Raw genomic sequence first — 24,016 nt, forward strand, 5'->3', positions numbered from 1 at the left:
TCCCAGGGGGGGCCAATATCCTGGCGGGAAGGTTTGCGTTGTGGATCCCACAGAAGGCAAAGAGTGGCTGTAGACGGGTCATATCCTGCATTGAGGTCGGTGACCTAGGTGTGCCTCAGGGATCTGTTCTGGGACCCTTACTCTTTGTGATTTCTATAAATGACCTGGATGAGGAAGTGGAGGGATGGGTTAGTAAATTGGCTGTCAACAGAATGGTTGGGGGGTGTTGTGGGTAGTGTGAAGGGCTGTCAGAGCTTTCAGCAGGACATTAATAGGATGCAAAACTGGGCTGAGAAGTGGCAGATGGAGTTCAACCCAGATAAGTGTGAAGTTGTTCATTTTGGTAGGTCAAATATGATTGCAGAAGACAGTATTAATGGTAAGACTCTTGGCAGTGTGGAGGATCAGAGGGATCTTGGGGTTCGAGTTCATAGGACACTCAAAGCAGCTGCATAGTTTGACTCTGTGGTTAAGAAGGCATACGGTGTATTGGCCTTCATCAATCGTGGAAAAGAATTTAGGAGCCGAGAGGTAATGTTGCAGCTATATAGGACCCTGGTCAGACCCCACTTGGAGTATTGTGCTCAGTTCTGATCACCTCACTACAGGAAGGATGTGGAAACCATAGAAAGAGTGCAGAGGGGATTTACAACAATGTTGCCTGGATTGGGGAGCATGTCTTATGAACACAGGTTGAGTGAACTCGGCCTTTTCTCCTTGGAACAACGGAGGATGAGAGGTGACCTGATAGAGGTGTATAAGATGATGAGAGGCATAGTCAGAGGCTTTTTCCCAGGGCTGAAATGGTTGCCACAAGAGGACACAGGTTTAAGGTGCTTGGGAGTAGGTACAGAGGAGATGTCAGGGGTAAGTTTTTTACGCAGAGAGTGGTGAGCGCGTGGAATGGGCTGCCAGCAACGGTGGAGGCGGATACGATAGGGTCTTTTAAGAGACTTTTGGATAAGTACATGGAGCTTAGAAAAATAGAGGGCTATGGGTAACCCTAGTAATTTCTAAGGTAGGGACATGTTTGGCACAACTTCATGGGCCGAAGGGCCTGTATTGTGCTGTAGGTTTTCTATGTTTCTATGTAAATGGAGTCCCTCTATTCTGAGGCTACGCCCTCCTGTCCTATGCCCAGTGTTAGGCCCGGTTTCCTCCCACGTTCCAAGATTAGTAGATCCCAGTGCTTCCCACAATGGAACATCCTCTCCACATTCACACTATCTTGGCCTTTCAATATTCAATGGGTTTCAAAGAGATCTCCTCCCACCCATTCTTCTGGACTCTCATGAGTACAGGCCCAGAGCCATCAAATGCTCCTCAAACATTAACACTTTCATTCCTGGAATCATTCTCCTGAATCTCCTCTGGACCCTCTCCAATGCCAGCACATCTTTTCTTGGATAATGAGCCCAAAACTACTCACAAGTGTGGCCTGACTAATGCCTTATAAAGCCTCAGCTTTGCAACCTTGAGTTTTTTATTCTAGTCCTCTTGAAATGAATGCTCACATTGCATTTGCCTTCTTTACCACCAGCTCAATCTGCACATTAGCATTTGGGAATCCTGCACAGGGACTCCTATGTCCCTCAGCAAATCTGATTATGAACTTTCTCCCCATTTAGAAAATGGTCTACACCTTTGTTCCTTCTTCCAAAGTGCACGTCTATAAACTTCCCAAGTGCCAGGAGGGAAACAAGAGGGGAGGGATGAGTGGACAAGAGAGTCATTCAGAGCTGTATTTCTCAAAAGTTCAAAGTACATTTATTATCAAAGCATGTATACATTCATGCAACCTTGAGATTCCTCGCCTAACAGGCATCCACAGAACAGAACACCCCCCCGCCAAAAAAAACATTAAAAAGACCATCAAACACCCAATGCACAAAGAAAAACAAATCATGCAAAACAATAAATGCAACCAAATTGCATTCTGAACTGAAGTTCAGAAATAGCTTGCCCATGGACTCTGAGCTGAACTGGCCTGACCCTTGCCTCAGGCCCCGACAGCCTGACCTTTTCAATCTGGTCCCGTGCCGAAATTGTTGTCCAAATATCGGGTTCAGTTGCTTTAATACGCTGTGGGGCCTGGATCCCACCTCCTCGATTCGGCCTATACCTGACCTTTCCAATTTGGCCTGGTGCTTAAATCGTCGTCCAAACATCGGGTTCAGTCACTTCAATACACTCTGTGGCCTGGACCCCAAAATTTCTCCAACCTTTTGCATGGACAATAAATTAACCCTTGCCTTGCCACAGAGGCATTTTGCACGTTTGCCTTCATTATTCAGAGCACCGAGTACAGGAGTTGAAATGCCATGTCACAAATGTGTAAGGCATTGATGAGACGACACTAACTATTGTACCTGGTCTTCTCCGAGGATAGTCACGTTGGTGGAGGGAATTACGAGTTGCTGAGATCCGGACAGCGACGCCGTCTGGAGCTTGGCTCCTGACAGGGTCACCCATGGTGGCAAGTTCAAGAGGAGATTCCACACACAGAGCAATCCAACCAACCCCTCGTCAGTGGAGCCGGCAGGAGGAGTTGACACATCACTATGGCAGTGAAGGTGGAGGAAGACTGCAGCAGTGAAGGGTCCCTGGTCATCTTACATTCCACGCCACTGGACCCTGATCTCAATCCCTCAAGGACTGTGCGGTGGCTGCCCCTGCCTCAGCTTTCCCACATTACACAAAATCACACAGGCCCTCTCCATTAAGGGAATAACCCTTTGGGAGAAAATCATACTCAACTCGAGTGATCACACCACCACTACTATCGTGTGGAATGGCGCAATTCGGGTGACCCAGAGAGAGAAGTTAGGAAAAGGGCAGTAAAGATTCAAAAAGATGTTTACAAGTCTGTAATACCTCATTTATAATGACACACTGCAAAGCTGGGATGCCTTTCCTTGGAGTGAGGGAAGCTGAGGGGTGACCTTAAAGAGTATTATAAAATCACAAGGGATATAGTTAAGGTCTTTTAATAAGGTTCATTCATTGTGTGCCGTGTTGTATGACGTGGGCAATCACAGTTCTTCCATGACCATGATTGTTTTAGGCAAATTTTTCTACAGAAATGGTTTGCTATTACCTTCTTCTGGGCAATGTCTTTACAAGACGGGTGACCTCAGCCATTATCAATACTCTTCAGAGATTGTCTGCCTGGCATCAGTGGTCGCATAACCAGGACTTGTGATATGCACTAGCTGCTCATACGACCATCCACCACCTGCTCCCATGGCTTCATGTGACCCTGATCTGGGGGCTAGGCAGGTGTCACACCTTGCCCAAAGGTAACCTGCAGGCTAGCAGAGGGAAGGAGTGCCTTACGCCTCCTTTGGTAGATACATATCTCCACCCTGTCACCTGTTTACCAAGGTTAGAAGAGTCTAGCACTGGAGGGTATAGTTTTAGGCTGGGAAGGTTAACCTATAAAGAGTAGATGAAGGGTAATTTTTTTTCACAAAGAGGGTGGTGGGTATATGGAATGACCTGCCAGAGAAAATGCTTGAGGAAGGCAACTTTACAATGCTTTAAGGACATTTGGACAGATACATGGATAGCGAAGGTTTAGACCAGGGGTTCCCAACCTGGGATCCACGGTCCCCTCAGTTAATGGTAGGGGTCCTTGGTATAAAAATGGTTGGGAGCCCCTGGTTTAGAGGGATAAGTGTTAAGCAGAGACAAAATGCGGCACAGTGGTGTGGCAGCGAGTGTAACACTATACAGCCACTGTCTGTAAGGAGTTTGTACATTCTTCCCATTAACATACAGGTTGCCTCCAGGTGCTCCGGTTTCCTCCCACATTCCAAAAAGGTGCAGGTAAATAGTGGGCATTCTCGGTTGGTGCCGGAAGCATGGCGACACTTGCAAGCTACCCCAGGAAATCCTTGGATTGTGTCAATCGATGACACAAAACAATGCATTTCACTGTATGTTTCAATGTCTTGCTGTACACGTGACAAAGGAAGCTAATTTTAAATTTTTAAGTGGACCTAGCTCAGGCAGGTGACTCGGACAGCATTGACCAGATGGGCCGAAAGGCATGTTTCCATTCTATCACTCTATGACTCTCTTCAAATTCAAAGTCAAAATAAATTTATTATCCAAGTATGTTTATGTTAACATAGTAATACTAACCTGAGATTCATTTTCCTACGGACGTTTAAGGGAAAATAAAGAAATACAGTACTGTGCAGAAGTCTTTAGGCACTGTTGCATACGTGGGTTATGCCCAAAGAAAAGATAGCTGGAGTCACTTAGCATTTTCATGCAGTGGGATTTATTTCAGTGCGTCAAAAATGAAACTGTCAAAACTTAGCAGAACTAGCAAAAAGAAAATTGCCAATATCTACAAAAAGATATCTACCAGAAAACACACTTATAGTACATAGAGTACTATGTCCAGTGGGAACTCTTGGCAGCTCGATCTCTCTGTCCTACCAAGAGCAATCCACCCCGTTTTTGGTCCCCTAATCTGAGGAAAGACATCTTTGCCATAGAGGGAGTACAAAGAAGGTTCACCAGATTGATTCCTGGGATGGCAGGTCTTTCATATGAAGAAAGACTGGATGAACTGGGCTTGTACTCGTTGGAATTTAGAAGATTGAGGGGGGATCTGATTGAAACGTATAAGATCCTAAAGGGATTGGACAGGCTAGATGCGGGAAGATTGTTCCCGATGTTGGGGAGGTCTAGAACGAGGGGTCACAGTTTGAAGATAGAGGGGAAGCCTTTTAGGACCGAGGTTAGGAAGAACTTCTTCACACAGAGAGTGGTGAATCTGTGGAATTCTCTGCCACAGCAAACTGTTGAGGCCAGTTCATTAGCTATGTTTAAAAGGAAGTTAGATATGGCCCTTGTGGCTACAGGGGTCAGGGGGTATGGAGGGAAGGCTGGGTTCTGAGTTGGATGATCAGCCATGATCATAATAAATGGCGGTGCAGGCTCGAAGGGCCGAATGGCCTACTCCTGCACCTATTTTCTATGTTTCTATGTTTCTATGTTTCTACTTACTGCCCATTACGTCACTGGTGTTTACAGCAGCAGTGAGCGTCCTCCATCTCTGAAGGTTTTCAGGGTGTCCTACAACATGTCAGTCGTTTTCTCTTGGTTTTGGTTTCCCTACTGTCGATCACGCAAGTCCCATGTGGAGACTCAGGAATACCATCACACTCAGATGTAGAAGGATTCTTCATTGTTGTTTCTGTAACAGTTTTGTTTTACCAGTCAGGGTTGTTAGCCCTGAGCTGAACCTCCAAAACCTGGTGGACTTTGACCTGCTCGGCATGGGTGACCCTACCAAGAGCCAAAGCACAAGGCCCTGACTCCAGCCAATGTAGCTCTCTCGGTCATTGAGGCACGCAGAGCTCCAAACCGTACGACAAGGTGTGGTCCTTTTGGAGAGGCACCTGGACCTACCATCTTTAATTACTCACAAAGTTAACTTAAGACTATACATGAATCAGAATATGATGGACCCCACAATGTAGTTACAATCATATTGGAAAATAAACAGAAGTATTGACCTTAAATACAGTATACAAACAACATGTACACATTTACACATCCTGATTACTAAAGAAATGGAATATTCTGCCCTGTATGGTGGGAAAGACACCCTAAAGCAAACCCATTATAAGAATATACCAGGGACAAGTCATTAAAGTGTGCACACTCACCACAATGACAACACAATGATTGTGTGTGCCTGTCTGTGCGGGTCTGTGTCTGTGTGCGCATGTCCGTCTGTGTCTGCGTCTGAGTGTGTGTGTGTGTGTGTGTGCGCGTGTGTGTGTGCATGTGTAAATGCTTGTGTATACGGACTATATTTACTGAACTCTCTATCACAGGCACATATACACATATATATACCGTATGTGGGGTGTGTGTGTGTGTGTGTGTGTGTGTGTATATGTGTGTGTATGTATATATATAGAGCCAAAGACATTTGCACAGTGCCATAGTAATTTTATGTATTGCCCTGTACTGCTGCCACAAATAAAATAAATTTCATGACATACTTGAGTGATGATAAACCTGATTCTGATATGGGTCTCTATTGTGGACTGAGAGTGGGAAGGGGGCAGGGAGAGGGGAATCATGGTTGGGAAAAGGGGAAGAAAGAGGGGAGGGAGCAGGAAGCACCAGAGAGACATTCTGTAATGATCAATAAACCAATTGTTTGGAATCAAATGACCCTGCTTCGTGTCGGGCTGGGTGTGTCTGCACCCTGACCACTTCTGCCCTGCCACCCGTCCCACGCCCCTCCTGTGGCGCTCCACCCTCGCCATTCCCAACATCATGTGCTCCCACTAGAGTTACAAACTCGCCCTCCACTCCATAGCCACCCTAGCTATCTATATGTTCCAAAGACTTCGAAGTAGAATTTAGAATTTAAGAAAAGCTATTCACAAATAAGGACTATCAGAATCATAATTCTCCAATAATGTATTTTCTTTTTCCATTCCCCATTCCAGTTCCCCTCTCTCCCCTCTTCCCTTCTCCTTCCCTGCCCATCACCCCCTTCTGGTGCCCCTCCTCCTTCCCTCTCTCCCATGGTCCTATCAGATCCCTTCTTCTTCAGCCCCTCACCTCTTCCACCTATCACTTCCCAGCTTCTTACTTCATCCCTCTTCTCCCACCCACCCAGCTTCCTCCAGGGCTGCTGAGTTCCTGCAGCATTTTGCCTGTATTGCTTAGATTCAGGTTGGTGAGATTTGTTATTTTGTGGCAGCACGCAGTGCAAAAACATTAAAAAAAGTTACAATGTTTGCCTCAGAATAGAGGGATGTCCAGTTAGAATGGAGATGAGGAGGAATTTCTTCAGCCAGAGAGTGGTGAGTCTGTGGAATTCATTGTCACAGGCAACTGTGGAGGCCAAGTCATTGGGTGTATTTAAGGCAGAGGTTGGTAGAGTCAGGGCATGAAGGGATACGGGAAGAAGGCAGGCCACAGCCTCAGTTCAGCACAGAGATGAGTAAACCTGGCGGAGCAGTGAGCTGAACTGGCCCGGCCCTTGTCTGTAGCCCTGACACCCAGTCCTTTCCAATCTGTCCCGGCACTTCAATCATTTCGCAGACATCCCACCCTGCAAAAACTCATTTCAGGGAGGTAGCACCATCAATTTGCGGGTGAATTCCGGGAGAGGTGGGATGTCTGCAATAGAGTAGCTCCTTAGCATCTAGCCAGCTAGTTTAAATAACGTTAACTATGCTAATGAACGAATGACACCTGTTAAACTCACCTCAACACGTCTTTTACAGTCTTAACCCACCATGGGCAATAGAAAAGTCACTGTTGCAAACAGTGCAGCGAGCAACACTGTCATTATTTTGACCCCTACTAGGCAGGGGTACACTTTAGTGTAGTCTGGGGTAACGTACGTTTTATATTTTCTTTTTTTGGAACACGCTGCCACTCTGACCTTTTTTGGAACTCTCTCGCTCTCTCACTCGCGCTTGCTTTCTCGCTCTCGCTCTCTCGCGTGCGCGCGCTCTCACGCTCTCTCGTGGTCGTTCTCACACGCTCTCTCTCAAAAAAATTTATTTCCATGATATTGTATATCATTTGTGGGCACCAGGGAGCCACTATTAATATGTGGGAGACTCCCGGAACTTCTGGGAGAGGTGGGATGTCTGATTTCGACTTCATGTTGTTCATTGCTCTCAAACAGGGACCTGGGCCCTACTGCTTTGATAGGATCTCAAGCCCAGCCCTGCCACATCGATTCGGCCCACAATCCACCTTTCCAATATGGCTGGGTGCTTAAATCGATCAAACTTAGGGTCTTTCCTGACTCTCGGGCCTCTCTGCTTCGCTTCAGTTCGGCCTCATTGAAATGCCTCCAAGTCCGCTCCAGCAATGGCCACACGTTGGCTCATTCCCCGCTCTCCAGCCTGGACCCCACCTCCTTCGAGACTCAAGAAAGAATTGTCACACAATGTCAAAGCGTCAAATACTGTTTACTCAGTTTCCTGAAGAAGGGTCGACTGTCCATTCCTCTCCATTGATGCTGCCTGATCTGTTGAGTTCCTACAACTGAAAATTCCTCAAAATGCTGTAGGATTTATAGACTTTATAGTCAGTCTTTTCACATAAATTGATTCTGAAGCAATTTGATGCCATTGGAATGAGGACAACACAGGAGCGTAGTGGTTTGAGTAAATCTTAACAGTGTAGGTTTCCGCAAATAAAGTGAAGTGAGGCATTTTATGTTTAATGAAACCCATAACACATTTTATTGAACTCCAAAGCGTACACAGCAAAAGTGCGCTAAGAAACTTTTACATTAAAAACATCATCATGTCAGACCAGCCTCATAATGCGAAACCCCAACTCAATATCAGAGGTCATGAATTATGTACATTTCTCCCAATTACATTTCCCTACCAGCTGTAAGATCAGGTTTCATTTCCTGCCGCTGTCTGTAAGGAGATTGTAATTCTCCCCGCGGCCCCGTTGGTTTCCTCCGGGTGCCCCGGTTTCCTCCAACATTCCATAGTCATAAGGGTTAGGGTTAGTAAGTTGTGGGTACGATACGTTGGTGCTGAAACATGGCGACACATATGGGTTGCCCTACCTGCACATATTCAGCTCATTGACAAACAAATCTAATCTAGTATTTTTCTGTGCAGTCAGTCAAATTAGTAGGAAAACACACACAAGATGCTGGAGGAACCCAGATGGTCAGGCAGTATCTTTGGAAAGGAATGAAGAGTCATCATATGAAGCTGAGACCCTTCATCAGGATTTGGTCATTTAGTAGGGATTTGTTTTCTTTTCATCCGATCCTGAAACTTGAATGTGTAATTTAATTCAATTTCTGCTTCATGCCTTGCTGTGCTGCCTGCCAATGACATTTCAAATGGTTTGCAAAGTGGAAATTTCGTATTTATTTATTTATTGAGATACAGCTCAGAATTGGCCCTTCAAGCTGTGCTGCCCAGCAATCCCACAATTTAACCCTAGCCTAATCACAGTACAAGTTACAATGATCAATTAACCTACCAAACAGTAGGTCTTTGGACTGTGGGAGGAAACCAGAGCACCCGGAGGAAACCCATATGGTCACAGGGGGAGCATACAAACTCCTTACAGGCAGTGGTGGGAAATAAACCCAGGTCACCTGTACTGTAAAGCATTGTGCTAACCGGTACACTATCGTGCCACTCGATGTTGGAGATTTACCTGTGAAATTAATCAAGTAGCTCAACTTTAAATGTCTTGTATTCAGTGACAGCGTTCCTTATTTTTAGCAATTATGCATAGCCAGCAGCTTAGTAACTCATTGATTTGCAACTTAATTTGATTTTTGTTGTTTAGAATGTGTTTGTGATAGTTGAAGCAATTTGCTGTGCCCAGAATAAGAAGCGGGGAAGATGCCAGAATGAACAGTCCTGATGAAGGGTCTCGGCCCAAACGTCGACTGTTCATTCCTCCCCAGAGAAGCTGCCTGACCTGCTGAGCTCCTCCAGCATTTTGTGTGTGTCGCTCTGGATTTCCAGCCTCTGCAGAATCTCTTGCATTCTTGGAAATGCACATTAGATTTTGTGTGAGATATGATTTTTCCTCAGAAGTGGTTTGCCTCTGGGCAGTATCTTTACAAGACGGGTGGCGCCAGCCATTATCAATACTCTTCAAAGATTGTCTGCCTGGTGTCAGTGGTCGAATAACCAGGACCTGTGACATGCACCAGGTGCTCCCATAGCTTCATGTGACCCTGATTGGGAGTGGGGCTAAGCAGGTGCTACACCTTACCCAAGGGTAACCTGCAGGCTAGCAGAGGGAGGGAGCACCTTACACATCCTTTGGTAGGTACATATCTCCAACCCGCCATATATTCTTCAGTACACAGTGTAAAGAACAAAATGAGTGTTACTCCAGATTCGATAGAGCATGAAGTAAAGGTATCCGTTAGTCTTGCGAGACCATGGATCTGCGCCTGGAAAGTCTTCACTCTCCAGGGCGCAGGCCTGGGCAAGGTTGTATGGAAGACCAGCAGTTGCCCATGCTGCAAGTCTCCCCTCTCCACGACACCGATGTTGTCCAAGGGAAGGGCATTAGGACCCATACAGCTTGGCATCAGTGTCATCACAGAGCAATGTGTGATTAAGTGCCTTGCTCAAGGAAACAACACGTTCCCTCGGCTGGGGCTCGAACTCACGACCTTCAGGTCACTAGTCCAATGCCTTAACCACTTGGCCACGTGCCCACGTAGAGCATAAAGAACACAGTAAAAAACAAAAAATGTGTTGATAAATATAAAAGTAATAATATACAACACAATGTACAAGTAGATTTCTTGATGTAATTTCAAAGCATGGCGACAATATGGGCATTGGAGTGTGGATTTTTATATAAAGCTACCAATTTGATGACTAAGAATACTGGCCACAAGAGATGACACACCCGATTTATCCTTTATCTCTTCACAATAATCAGTAAAAGGAAATGAGAAGACATGTTCTGGATATAAAATTGGTGTGATGTTTTAAATCCATAGGTCACTGCATCTTGGTAATTCGGTACTGTGAAAATGTCTGAGAAAGGCACACTGAGACAAGAGGATTCAGAAGATGCTGGAAATGAGCAAAACACCGAGATTACTCCATCCTGCCGGGTAACATGCATCATTAACACTGAGAGCTTGGAAGTGGAGGAAAAAGAGAAGGGGAAAGAAGATAAATCAAATGAGACAAAGACAGATCACCAGGTGAGGTGGTACAGAGGATATGTTCCTGAAACTCTGCTAATTTCATTATTTAAAGTAGTTTTAATACACAATAAGTTAATTTAATTTATATGTATATTTCAGCTCTTTCCTTCTAAATTATCAATGTGACCCACTCATAAAAGTTGCATATCATTACTGACACAATAAACATGTAGAACAGTCCATGGTAATAAGACCATAAGATATAGGAGCATAAATAGGCCATTCGGCCCATCAAGCCTGCTCCGCCATTCAATCATAAGCTGATCCAATTCTTCCAGTCATCCCCACTCTCCTGATTTCACCCCATATCCTTTGATGTCCAGGCTAATCAAGAACGTATCTATCTCTGCCTTAAGTACACCCAATGACTTGCTCTCAACGGCCACTCGTGGCAACAAATTCCACAGATTTACCACCCTCTGACTAAAGTAATTTCTCCGTATCTCAGTTCTAAAAGGACTTTAATCCTGAATTCGTGCCCTCTTGTCCTAGACTCCCCTACCATAGGAAATAACTTTGCCATACCTCATCTGTTCAGGCCTTTTAAGATTCGGAATGTTTCTATGAGATCCCCCCTCATTCTCCCAAACTCCAGGGAATACAGCCCAAGAGCTACCAGACGTTCTTCATACAGTAACCCTTTCATTCCTGAAATCATTCTCGTGAATCTTATCTGAACCCTCTCCAATGTCAGTATATCCTTTCTAAGATAAGGAGCCCAAAACTGCACACAATACTCCAAGTGTAGTCTTATGAGTGCCTTATAGAGCCTCAACATCACATCCCTGCTCCTATATTCTATACCTCCAGAAATGAATACCAAAATTGCATTCGGCTTCTTCACAACTGACTCAACCTGGAGGTTAACCTTTAGGGTATCTTGCACAAGGACTCCCAAGTCCCTTGGCATCTCTGCATTTTAAATTCTCTGCCCATCTAAATAATAGGCTGCCCAGTTATTTCTTCCACCAAAGTGCATGACCATACAATTTCCAACATTGTATTTCATTTGTCACTTCTTTGTCCAGTCCCCTAAACTATCTTAAGATTCTCTGTAGGCTCTCTCTTTCCTCAACACCACCTGCTCCTCCATCTATCTTTGTATCATCGGCAAATTTAGCCACAAATCCATTAATACTGTACTCCAAATCATTGACATACATCATAAAAAGCAGCAGTCCCAACACTGACCCCTGCGAAACTCCACTAGTAATCAGCAGCCAGCCAGAATAGGATCCCTTTATTCCCACTTTCTGTCTTCTGCCGACCAGCCAAAGCTCCACCCATGCTAGGAACTCCCCTGTAATTCCATGGGCTCTTACCTTGTTAAGCAGCCTCATGCACGGCACCTCGTCAAAGGCCTTCTGAAAATCCAAGTACATCACGTCTACTGCATCTCCTTTGTCTACCCTGCTTGTAATTTCCTCAAAACATTGCAGTAGGTTTGTCAGGCAGGATCTTCCTTTCAGGAAACCATGCTGGCTTTGGCTTTTTTTGTCATGTGCCTCCAGGTCCTCCATACTCTCATACCTAACAATCAATTTCAACAACTTCCCAACCACTGATGTCAGGCTAACGGGTCTATAGTTTCCTTTCTGCTGCCTCCCACCCTTTTTAAATAGCGGAGTAATATTTGCAATTTTCCAGTTATCCAGTGCAGTGCCAGAATCTATTGATACTTGAAAGATCATCGTTAATGCCTCTGCAATCTCTCCAGCTACTTCCTTCAGAACCTGAGGGTGCATTCCATCAGGTCCAGGAGATTTATCCACCCTCAGACCATTAGCTTCCTGAGCACCTTCTCAGTCGTGATTTTCACTGCAGAAACTTCACTTCCTTGACACTCTTGAAGAGTAATGTTCTCTATCACTTCCTCTGTTACATTGACAGCAACATTGGTGCTGCTTCATGCACCCATGCTGACCTCGTCAATTTCATCAACTTTGCCCCCAACTTCCACTCTGCCCTTAAATTCATATGGTCTATTTCTGGCACTTCTCCCCCTTTCTCAATCTCTCTGTCTTCATCTCTAGAGACAAGTTGTCTACTGACATATTTTATAAATCTGCTGATTCCCACAGCTATCTTGACTGTACCTCTTCAGAACCTATCTACTGTAAAAGTGCTATTCCCTTTTCTCACTTCCTTCATCTTCCAGGATCAGACTTTCCTTTCAGGACATCAGAAATGTCCTTTTTCTTCAAATAACAGGGATTCCCTTACTTCACCATTGGTGCATTTTCCCGCTGCCTTAACAGTTCCTCTTGTTCTCATCTACCACACTATAAGCATTCACATCCAACACATCATTCTCTGCCTTATCCACCATCTTCAAGGGGATTTTGCCACCAAGTGCACCTTTATCTCACCTGCCCACTCTCTATTTTGTGCAGAGATCACTCCCATGTCCATTCATCTCTCTCCACTAATTTCCCTCCTGGCACATATCCCTGCAAGTGACAGAAATGCTATCCCTGCCCATTCACGTTCTCCCTCACCTCTATTCAGGCTCCAAACTGTCCTTCGATGTGAGGCAATACTTCACCTGCGAATCTGCTGGGGTCATCTATTATATCCAGTGCTCCTAATGCAGATTGCTCTACGTTGGTGAGACCCAATATAAACTGGGGAAAAGCTTTGTCGAGCACCTCCACTCCATCCACCAAGAGTGGAATTCCCAGTTGCTGACCACTTTAATTCTTATCCCCATTCCCATTCTGACATGTTGGTCCACGGCCTGTCTTTTGCCATGAAGAGGCCACTGTCAGGTTGGAGGAGAATTACCTTATATTCTGTCTACATAGCCTCCAACCTGATGGCATGAACATTGATTTCTCCTTCTGGCTATTTTCCTCTCCTCCTCTTCACTTTTAGACAATAGACAATAAGTGCAGGAATAGGCCATTCAGCCCTTCAAGCCAGCACCACCATTCACTGTGATCATGGCTGATCATCCACTATCAGTACCCTTTTCCTGCCTTCTCCCCATATCCCCTCACTCCACTATCTTTAAGAGCTCTATCTAACTCTTTTTTGAAAAAGAATCCAGAGAATTGGCCTCCACTACCTTCTGAGGCAGAGCATTCTACAGAACTACAACCCTCAGTGTGAAAAAGTTCTTCCTCAACTCCATTCTAAATTGTCTACCCCTTATTCTTAAACTGTGGCTTCTGGTTCTGGACTTCCCCCAACATCGGGAACATGTTTCCTGTCCCCAGCGTGTCCAATCCCTTAATAATCTTATATGTTTCAATCAGATCCCCTCTCATCCTTCTAAGTTCCAGTGTATACAACCCCAGTCGCTCCAATCTTTCAACATATGACAGTCCCGCCATCCCAGGAATTAACCTCATGAACCTACGCTGCACTCCCTCAATAGCTAGAATGTCCTTCCTCAAATTTGGAGACCAAAACTGTACACAATATTCCAGGTGTGGTCTCACCAAGGCCCTGTACAACTGCAGAAGGACCTCTTTGCTCCTATACTCAATTCCTCTTGTTATAAAGGCTATTCTTCTATTCCCCACTCTGTCCTCTTACCTCTTCTCCTCACCTGCCTATCAACTCCCCTGGCCCCCTCCTGCTTCCCTTTCTCTCATTATCCACTCTCCTCTCCAATCAGATTCCTTCTTTTCTAGCCACTTTCCCTTCCCACCCGCCTGGCTTCACCTATCTCCTTCTAGCTAATCATCCGTCCCCTCCCTCTCCTTTTTATTCTGGTATCTTCCCCCTTCCTTTCCAGTCCTGATAAAAGATCTCAGCCCAAGACATCGACTGTGTACTCTTTTCCACAGATGCTGCCTTACCTGCTGAGTTCTTCCAGCATTTTGTGTGTGTTGATTTGGATTTCCAGCATCTGCGGAATCTCATTGTCACTGGATCTAAATAGTAAACTTTCGTAGCCTACCAAATATTGAAAGGAAATAAGAGAAAATCTGCAGATGCTCAAAATCCGAGCAACACACACACAATGCTGGAGGAACTCAGCAGAAACTCTGCGAGTTCCTCCAGCACTTTGTGAATTTTGAAAGGCTTAGATAGAGTGGATGTGGAGATGATGTTTCCTATGGTGGGAGAGTCTAAGACCAGAGGACACAGCCTCAGAATAGAGAAGCGTCCTTTTAGAACAGAGATGAGGAGGAATTTCTTTAGCCGGAAAGTGGTGAATCTGTGGAACTTGTTGCCACAGGCAGCTGTGGAGGCCAAGACTTTATGTATATTTAAGGCAGAGTTTGATAGATTCTTGATTGGTCAGGGCATGAAGGGATACAGGGGGAAGGCAGAGAGGGAAAATGGATCAGCCATGGTGAAATGGCAGAGCAGACTCAATGTGTCAAATGGCCTAATTCTGTTCCTGTATCTTATGGTCTGATGGTCTTTCTGACTGATCATGTTCCACAGGGACCTCTGCTCTTTGTAATTTTTATTAATGGGGAAGTGGAAGAGTAGGTTAGTAAGTTTTGAGATGACACAAAGACATGAAGGCTAGTGGTGTTGTGGATAGTGTAGAAGATTATTGTCGGTTGCAATGGAATATTGTTAAGATGCAAAGCTTGGCTGAGGAGTTCAACCTGAAAAAGTGTGAAGTGATTCACTCAGGAAGGTCAAATTTAAAGCAGAATAGAGGGTTAATGGCAGTTTGCCGTTAAACATAACAGTTCAGAGGAACAGAGGGATCTTGGAGTTCACATCCATTGATCCCTCAAAGTTGCTGCACAAGTTGATAACTTTGTTAAGGATGATTATGGTGTATGGGCCTTCATTCACAGAGGTATGAGTGCAAGAGCCATGAGGTAATATTGCAGCTCTGTCTAGCTCTGGTTAGATCACACATGGAGTATTCTGTTCAGTTCAGGTTGCCTCATTGTAGGAAGGATGTAGAAGCTTTAGACGGTGCAGAGGAAGTTTACCAGGTTGTCACTTGGATTATGAGGATGGTAGAGCAAGCTAGGCGCTTTTTTCTTTGGAGTGACCAAGAATGATAGGTGACAGGATAGAGATAACAAGACACATCTTCCCAGGGCAGAAATGGCTGATACAAGGGGGCATAAATTTAAGGTGATTGGAGGAGAGTATAGGGGGGATGTCAGATGTAGAGAGTGGTGAGTGTGTGGAACACCCCGACAGGAATGGAGGCAGAGGCAGATACATTAGGGGCATTTCATTCTTAGATGGGTACATGGATGATAAAAAAAAATTGGAGGACTACGTGAGAGGAATGGGTTAGAGTGAACTTCAAGTAGGTCCACACAACATCGTGGACCAAAGGACCTGTTCTGGTGCTGTAATTTTCTGTATTTATAGTAGGTCAACACAACATCATGGGCTGAAGGGCCTGTTTGAGCTGTAGTATTCTGCGTTCTGAAGCTATCTTAAAATGAGAAAATAAGGTTCACAGTTGTATAGAGTTTTGTGAAATCTGAAATGAACATTCATAACTAATTCACATTCCTAATCAATCATAACATGGTGTCTTTTTCTTAAAAGAGTAATATTTTTAATTTTCCTCTTGCCTTTGTCCAATGAGTGACAGTTGTTTTGTAATTTACTGCATAGAAACGAATGGGGCAGCAAAAGAAAAGAGGAAAGGTAGGCTGATTCTCCGTGTAAATGGATAATTGACTTGAGATGATGGAATGAGTTAGTATCCACGTGAATGTGTCTTAGTGCTGCATTGAAGGTGTGTTGGCGTCTATAATTTAGTCAGCACTGTTCAGCTGATAATAGAAGCATTGGCATGCATAGCAGCCTTGTGTTCTTCATGTTGCTGTGTGTGTGTTCTCATTCACCTTGGTTTATAAATACATTCTACTTTCTGTGTCTGTGCATTAATGAAAACCTACACATTCAGGTTTCAACTGAGGTGACCAGTAGATATCCTTTTGAAGATTGCAATAAAGCATTTTCAGTAAAAGTCAGGGAAAGAATTTCAAAGACTAAAATGAGATCTTATAAATTCTAAGCTTAAATTAAATATTATCCTGCCAGCTTTGTATGTGTAGTTTTATATATTTATCATGACTGTGAGACAAGTAATATGTATAAAAGAATAATATTTGAAATTATTGGGTCTTATGGTCTTTAGCCAGTGTTCCAAGACAAACCATTGCTCCGAGCAGGAAATTTTTACATGCCCTGAAAACTGCGCAGCTCTTTAATAAAACATTATATAAAAGAAAATTCCAGCTGCGCGCCAACAAAGGCTGTGTGCATGGAAGCATTTCAGTTATGGTGTGGCCATGCACCCGCACAGCTTAGAGTGAACAATGCTTGTATGCGTCCCAGTGTAATTTCCAGAAAGAAATTATTCTAAGTACACAATATTTATAGTGAAAAAAATGCAGACCGACACCCGGATGCAAGCTCTTCCAACAATTTGAAGATTAATCATCGGCTCCAATTACACTGCATTCATACACAGGGAGAAGGTGGAAGATTAGGGCTGAGAGGGAAAATGCATCTGTCATAATGAAATGGGAGAGGAGGCTCATTGGGCCAGATAGCCTAATTCTGCTCCTATATTTTATGGTGTTATATCATTTTTTGAGCAAATTTTGTGCAGAACTGCTGATCAAGGTTTAACTGTACTATTTACTGAGCTTTATATGTAAATTTAAGAGATTTTTATTGAATTGGCTGATAAAGGGGTAAGTCCCATGAACATCTAACATTCTTTAGAGCACAGTCTTTCCAAAGTTCAAGGTATATTTATTATCACCCTATGTATACTACGAGATTTGCCTTCTTACGGACAGCCGCAAAACAATAGATTCCATTAAAAAAGACCATCAGACAGACAACATGCTAAAAAAAAAACAAATCATGCAAACAATAAAAGTAAGCAAATAACATTCAGAGCTAAAGTTCATGGAAGTGAGTTCACAGCCATGAAGTCAGTCATCAATATAGCCGGTCCAGGAGCCCATTAGTTGCAGGTCACATCCTCACAGTTCAACACAGGGATGAGACTTTCCGATGTTCATCTCAGTAATTAGGGGACCGAGGATCCTGCTAATGAGTGGAAGGTGGCCCTTATTTAAATGTCATACCTAGAGTGGATTGCCACATGAAGATAAAGTCCAGGTCAGAGTCACTTAGGAAGTGACGGAATGCTCTGACAGCTTATTGAGATATACTGTACAGCTTGCAATAGGTCCTTCTGGCCCTTTGAGCCACACCACCCAACAAACCTTGACAACCCCACTGTAAACCTAACCTATTCATAGGACAATTTACAATGAACAATTAACCCTCTCGGTACGTCTCTGGACAGTGGGAGCACCTGGAAAAAACTCACATATTCCATCGGGAGGATGTACAGAGTCTCCTTGCAGAGGACTCTGGGAGTGAACTCCGAACTCTGACGTCCCGAGCTGTAATAGTGTCGTGCTAACCACTATGTTACCATGGCACCCATGATGTATCAATCGAGATTTATTTCCCTTGTATTTATATTCTCCAAGTTTGTTGATGATCGAAGGAACAACTTATATAACCATAAAACAATTACAGCACGGAAACAGGCCATCTCTGCCCTACTAGTCCGTGCCGAACTTCTACTCTCACCTAGTCCCACCGACCTGCGCTCAGCCCATAACCCTCCATTCCTTTCCTGTCCATATATCTATCCAATTTAACTTTAAATGACAACATCGAACCTGCCTCAACCACTTCTGCTGGAAGCTCGTTCCACACAGCTACCACTCTCTGAGTCAAGAAGTTCCCCCTCATGTTACCCCTAAACTTTTGCCCTTTAATTCTCAACTCATGTCCTCTTGTTTGAATCTCCCCCACTCTCAATGGAAAAAGCCTATCCACGTCAACTCTATATATCCCCCTCATAATTTTAAACACCTCTGTCAAGTCCCCCCTCAACCTTCTACGGTCCGAAGAATAAAGACCTAACTGGTTCAACCTTTCTCTGTAGCTTAGGAGATGAAACCCAAGTAACATTCTAGTAAATCTCCTCTGTACTCTCTCAATTTTATTGACATCTTTCCTATAATTCGGTGACCATAACTGTACACAATACTCCAAATTTGGCCTTACCAATGCCTTATACAATTTCAACATTACATCCCAACTCCTATACTCAATGCTCTGATTTATAAAGGCCAGCATACCAAAAGCTTTCTTCACCACCCTATCCACATGAGATACCACCTTCAGGGAACTATGCACCATTTTTCCTAGATCCCTCTGTTCTACCGCATTCTTCAATCCCCTACCATTTACCATGTATGTCCTATTTTGATTAGTCCTACCAAAGTGTAGCACCTCTTATTTATCAGCATTAAACTGCATCTGTCATCTTTCAGCCCACTCTTCTAAGTGGTCTAAATCTCTCTGCAAGCTTTGAAAACCTACTTCATTATCCACAACTCCACCTATTTTAGTATTATCTGCATACTTACTAATCCAATTTACCACTCCATCATCCAGATCATTAATATATATGACAAATAACACTGGGCCCAGTACAGATCCCCGAGGCACACCACTAGACACCGTCCTCCAATCTGATACACAGTTATCCACCACTACTCTCTGGCATCTCCCCTCCAGCCACTGCTGAATCCATTTTACTACTTCGATATTAATACCTAACGATTGAACCTTCCTAACTAACCTTCCGTGTGGAACCTTGTCAAAGGCCTTACTGAAGTCCATATAGACAACATCCACTGCTTTACCCTCGTCAATTTTCCTAGTAACCTCATCAAAAAATTCAATAAGATTTGTCAAACATGACCTTCCATGCACAAACCCATGTTGACTGTTCCTAATCAGACCCTGTCTATCCACATAATTATATATACCATCTCTAAGAATACTTTCCATCAATTTACCCACCACTGACGTCAAACTCACAGGCCAATAATTGCTAGGTTTAGTCTTAAAACCCTTTGTACTAACTTAAGCCCATCAGCCCAGTTGGGCATTGGCTGCCAACAGCAGCTCACCAGAGTCCTCTGTCCTGAGCTGGCCTTTCAAATTGTAGCCCATCTTTGAAAATCCTTTCTCTCCCAGGGATGAGGGTATTAGAGCTACTGCTGCTGTTTCTGTAGCTCTGGATTTTTACAGGATGGGTTTGCTAGCCCTATGGCCAACACTCCTCCTTTCACAGCAGGGCTTGGGCTATCCATGGTGGAGTTGGAAAGAACTGCAGACTGTATTACTTAAACTGCCCAGATCATATTCAGTTATCTTGTGTAGAACCACGTACATACAAGAATTGCCCACAGTATCATGAAATACTGAACCCTTCTATAAAGTAATAAATTTGTAGACATTTGTAAGGGTGATCATGGTCTTTCCATGACCATGATTGTTCTTGGCAGATTTTCCAACGGAAGAGGTTTATCATTGCCTTCTCCTGTGCAGTGTCTTTACAAGACAAGTGACCCCAGCCATTGTCAATACTTTTCAGAGATTTTCTGCCTGGCATCAGTGGTCACATAACCAGGACTTGTGTTATGCACCATCTGCTCATACGACCATCTACCACCTGCTCCCAGGGCATCACGTGACCCTGATCAGGGGGCAGAACTATACCTTGCCCAAGGGTGACCTCCAGGCTACCGGAGGGAAGGAGCACTTACACCTCCTTTGGTAGAGACATATCTCTATCCTGCCTCCCTTTCCTTCATCCACATATCAATAAAAATTGACCCAGTTATGTGTGACAGCTCCTAGTTTTCAGGTGAGCACAAAGCAACATCTATTGTGCAAACTTTAATGGATATTACAATCGTTCTCAAGCATTCCATTGCTACACAGGGGCAATTGATTAATAATCTGTCTACAGATTAATAACCAGATTCACACGACATGGCACATACTGAACTGATGGACGAAGGAAGTTATATTCTATAGATTGCTGCTGTTGTCTGCTCCATTTTAAAATTCCCAGTAATATATGCAACCCACTGCCATTCAATATCACACCAAAAATTGTGTGTTTTCTAACTTATACCAAGTACTCATTAATGTTCTTCAGCACAATAACTGCAGCCTCTCTCCCATTCCTCTCGGAGAGTCCTGTGGCTGAGAATGTTAATTACATTTTTTCAGCTATTTGCCATATTAGATTTTATTTTGTTTTTCGAGTAATAAGCAGTGGCCATTATATCTGGGCTGTTGAATGTTCCTTCAGAAATTCAGCTAGGCTCTTCCAGCTGTTATCCGCCCTGCATCCTGATAGGATGTACTGCATCGGGGAAACGTTGGACGATGTCACTCTTGTGCTGCAATCTTTTTCCAGCACTGGAGGGGAATATAGACCACATTGTTCTGAAAGCAATCATTGGACCCACCCAGGGATTCTAGGTCTCCACAATGCAATGCTGGATTACGAGGCCCCCTTGTCAGATAAGTCCCATATTTACCCTACATCCATAAGTCCATAAGACCATAAGACAAAGGAGCAGAAGTCGGCCATTCGGCCCCTCGAGTCTGCTCTGCCATTTTATCATGAGCTGATCCATTCTCCCATTTAGTCCCACTCCCCCACCTTCTCACCATAACCTTTGATGCCCTGGCTACTCAGATACCTATCAATCTCTGCCTTAAATACACCCAATGACTTGGCCTCCACTGCCACCTGTGGCAACAAATTCCATAGATTCACCACCCTCTGGTTAAAAAAAATTCTTCACATCTCTGTTCTGAATGGGCGCCCTTCAATCCTTAAGTTATGCCCTCTCGTACTAGACTCCCCCATCATGGGAAACAACTTTGCCACATCCACTCTGTCCATGCCTTTCAACATTCGAAATGTTTCTATGAGGTCCCCCCTCATTCTTCTAAACTCCAAGGAATACAGTCCAAAAGCGGACAAATATTCCTCATATGTTAACCCTCTCATTCCCGGAATCATTCTAGTGAATCTTCTCTGTACCCTCTCCAACGTCAGCACATCCTTTCTTAAATAAGGAGACCAAAACATCCCATGGTACTCCAAGTGAGGTCTTGCCAGCGCCTTATAGAGCCTCAACATCACATCCCTGCTCCTATACTCTATTCCGCTAGAAATGAATGCCAACGTTGCATTCGCCTTCTTCACTACTGACTCAACCTGGAGGTTAACCTTAAGGGTATCCTGCACAAGGACTCCCAAGTCCCGTTGCATCTCAGAACTTTGAATTCTCTCCCCATTTAAATAATAGTCTGCCCGTTTATTTCTTCTGCCAAAGTGCATAACCATGCACTTTCCAGTATTGTATTTCATTTGCCACTTCTTTGCCCATTCTTCCAATCTATCCAAGTCTCTCTGCAGACTCTCTGTTTCCTCAGCACTACCAGCCCCTCCATCTATCTTTGTATCATCAGCAATCTTAGCCACAAAGCCATCTACTCCATAATCCAAATCGTTGATGTACAACGTAAAAAGAAACGACCCCAACACGGACCCCTGTGGAACACCACTGGTAACCGGCAGCCAACCAGAATAGGATCCCTTTATTTCCACTCTCTGCTCTCTGCCAATCAGCCAACGCCCTATCCACGTATGTAACTTTCCCGTAATTCCATGGGCTCTTAATTTGTTTAGCAGACTCATGTGCGGCACCTTGTCAAAGGCCTTCTGAAAATCCAAATGTACAATATCCACTGCATCTCCCTTGTCTAGCCTACTTGTAATTTCCTCAAAAAATTGCAATAGGTTTGTCAGGCAGGATTTTCCTTTAAGGAAACTATGCTGAGTTCTGCCTATCTTGTCATATGCCTCCAGGTACTCGGTAACCTCATCCTTGACAATCGACTCCCAACAACTTCCCAACCACCAATGTCAAGCCAACAGGTCTATAATTTCCTTTTTGCTTCCTTGCCCCTTCCTAAATAGCGGAGTGACATTTGCAATCTTCCAGTCCTTCTGCAACCCCATTCTGCCCTCTCTCTTCCTCCCCTAATTCCACTGTTGAGGTTCATGAATCAGTACTAAGTAGACAACCATCTTATTGCAAATATTCCTAGTTCTGATCCTAATCTCAGAGACCACACCGAATCCCAGTTATCTAACCATGTCAAAACCCTGTCTTAATTACTTACACAGTTGACCATTACGTTGTCCAATCCTGTCCACTAATGCCATATCTCATTACCTTCGCCCTGCAGAATTTATGGATACAGCCCAGTTCATCACAAGCAGATCCCTCCCCACCACTGAGAATATTTACAAGGAGAGTTGCCTCAAGAAAGCAACATCCATTATCAAAGAACCCGCCATCCAGGCCGTGCTTTCTACCATCAGGAAGGAGGCAGAGGAGCCTTAGGTCCCACACCACCTGGTTTAGGAACAGATATTACCCCTCAACCATCAGGCTCCTGAAACAGGATGGATAACTTCACTCACCTCAACACTGAACTATTCCAAAAGCTATGGATTCATTTTCAAGTACTCTACAACCCGTTCTCAGTATTTTTTATTTGCAGTTTGTCGTCTTTTGTTATTCATATATAGTTTTTTCATAAATTCTATTATATTCCTTTATTTCCTTGTAAATGCCTGCAGGAAATTTAATCTCAAAGTAGTAAAAACAATAAATCTACTTTGACTTTGACTTGAGAGGCCAGATCCTCATCGGCAGCACAATGCCTGACCAATACCCAATGTGCATAAGACCATAAGATGTAGGAGCCATTTCATCATATCCTATCCATTTCCCTCTCAACCCCAATCTCCTTCCTTCTCCCCGTAACATTTAATTCCCTGATTTATCAGGAATCTATCAACCTCCGCCTTAAATTCACCCAATGACCTGGCCACTACAATTCACCTCCCTCTGGCTATAGAAATTCCTCCTCATCTCTGTTCTCAGTGGATATCCCTCTATTATGAGGTTGTGCTCTCTGGTCTGACACTCCCCCACTACAGGAAACATCCTCTCCACCACCACTCTACCCAGACCTTTCAGCATTCAATGAGATTCCCCCCCACTTTCTTCTGAATTCCAGCGAGTTATGGCCCAGAGCCATGAAATGATAAGCCTTTCATTTCCAGAATTATTTTTGAAAACCACCTCTGGACCCTCTCCAATGTCAGCACATTCTGAGGCCCAAAACTGTTCATAAGTCTCGAAGTGTGACATTGATCAATGAGTCAAATAATCACCAGCTCTGCATTCTACATCTCCATCACCCCCCCCCACCCCAAGGCAACTGAATGAGAGTTCCCCAGGGTCATGTCAGCAGCCTGCAGCGTTAGGACACTTGCTTACCAGACCATGAATCAGCACACGGAACTGTGGCCATTACAGAGACACATGGATGTTCGATGTTCCGCACTCTGATGTT

At 44.1% G+C, this 24,016-nt stretch overlaps 1 protein-coding gene across 9 annotated transcripts in view; it reads left to right on the forward strand.

Annotated features, from left to right (window-relative positions):
* The window catches only part of arpp21 (cAMP-regulated phosphoprotein, 21), a 414,287-nt gene that overhangs the window by 215,679 nt on the left and 174,592 nt on the right, over positions 1-24,016 (forward strand). For all 9 annotated transcript variants that reach the window (XM_063066324.1, XM_063066333.1, XM_063066342.1 and 6 more), the window contains 2 exons: positions 10,511-10,720; positions 16,280-16,312. In XM_063066324.1, the coding sequence (XP_062922394.1) occupies positions 10,544-10,720; positions 16,280-16,312 (210 nt within the window). In that variant the 5' untranslated portion in view covers positions 10,511-10,543. The remainder of the gene's footprint in view (positions 1-10,510; positions 10,721-16,279; positions 16,313-24,016) is intronic.

This window comes from Mobula hypostoma, chromosome 1 (genome assembly GCF_963921235.1).
Source record: "Mobula hypostoma chromosome 1, sMobHyp1.1, whole genome shotgun sequence".
NCBI lineage: Eukaryota > Metazoa > Chordata > Chondrichthyes > Myliobatiformes > Myliobatidae > Mobula > Mobula hypostoma.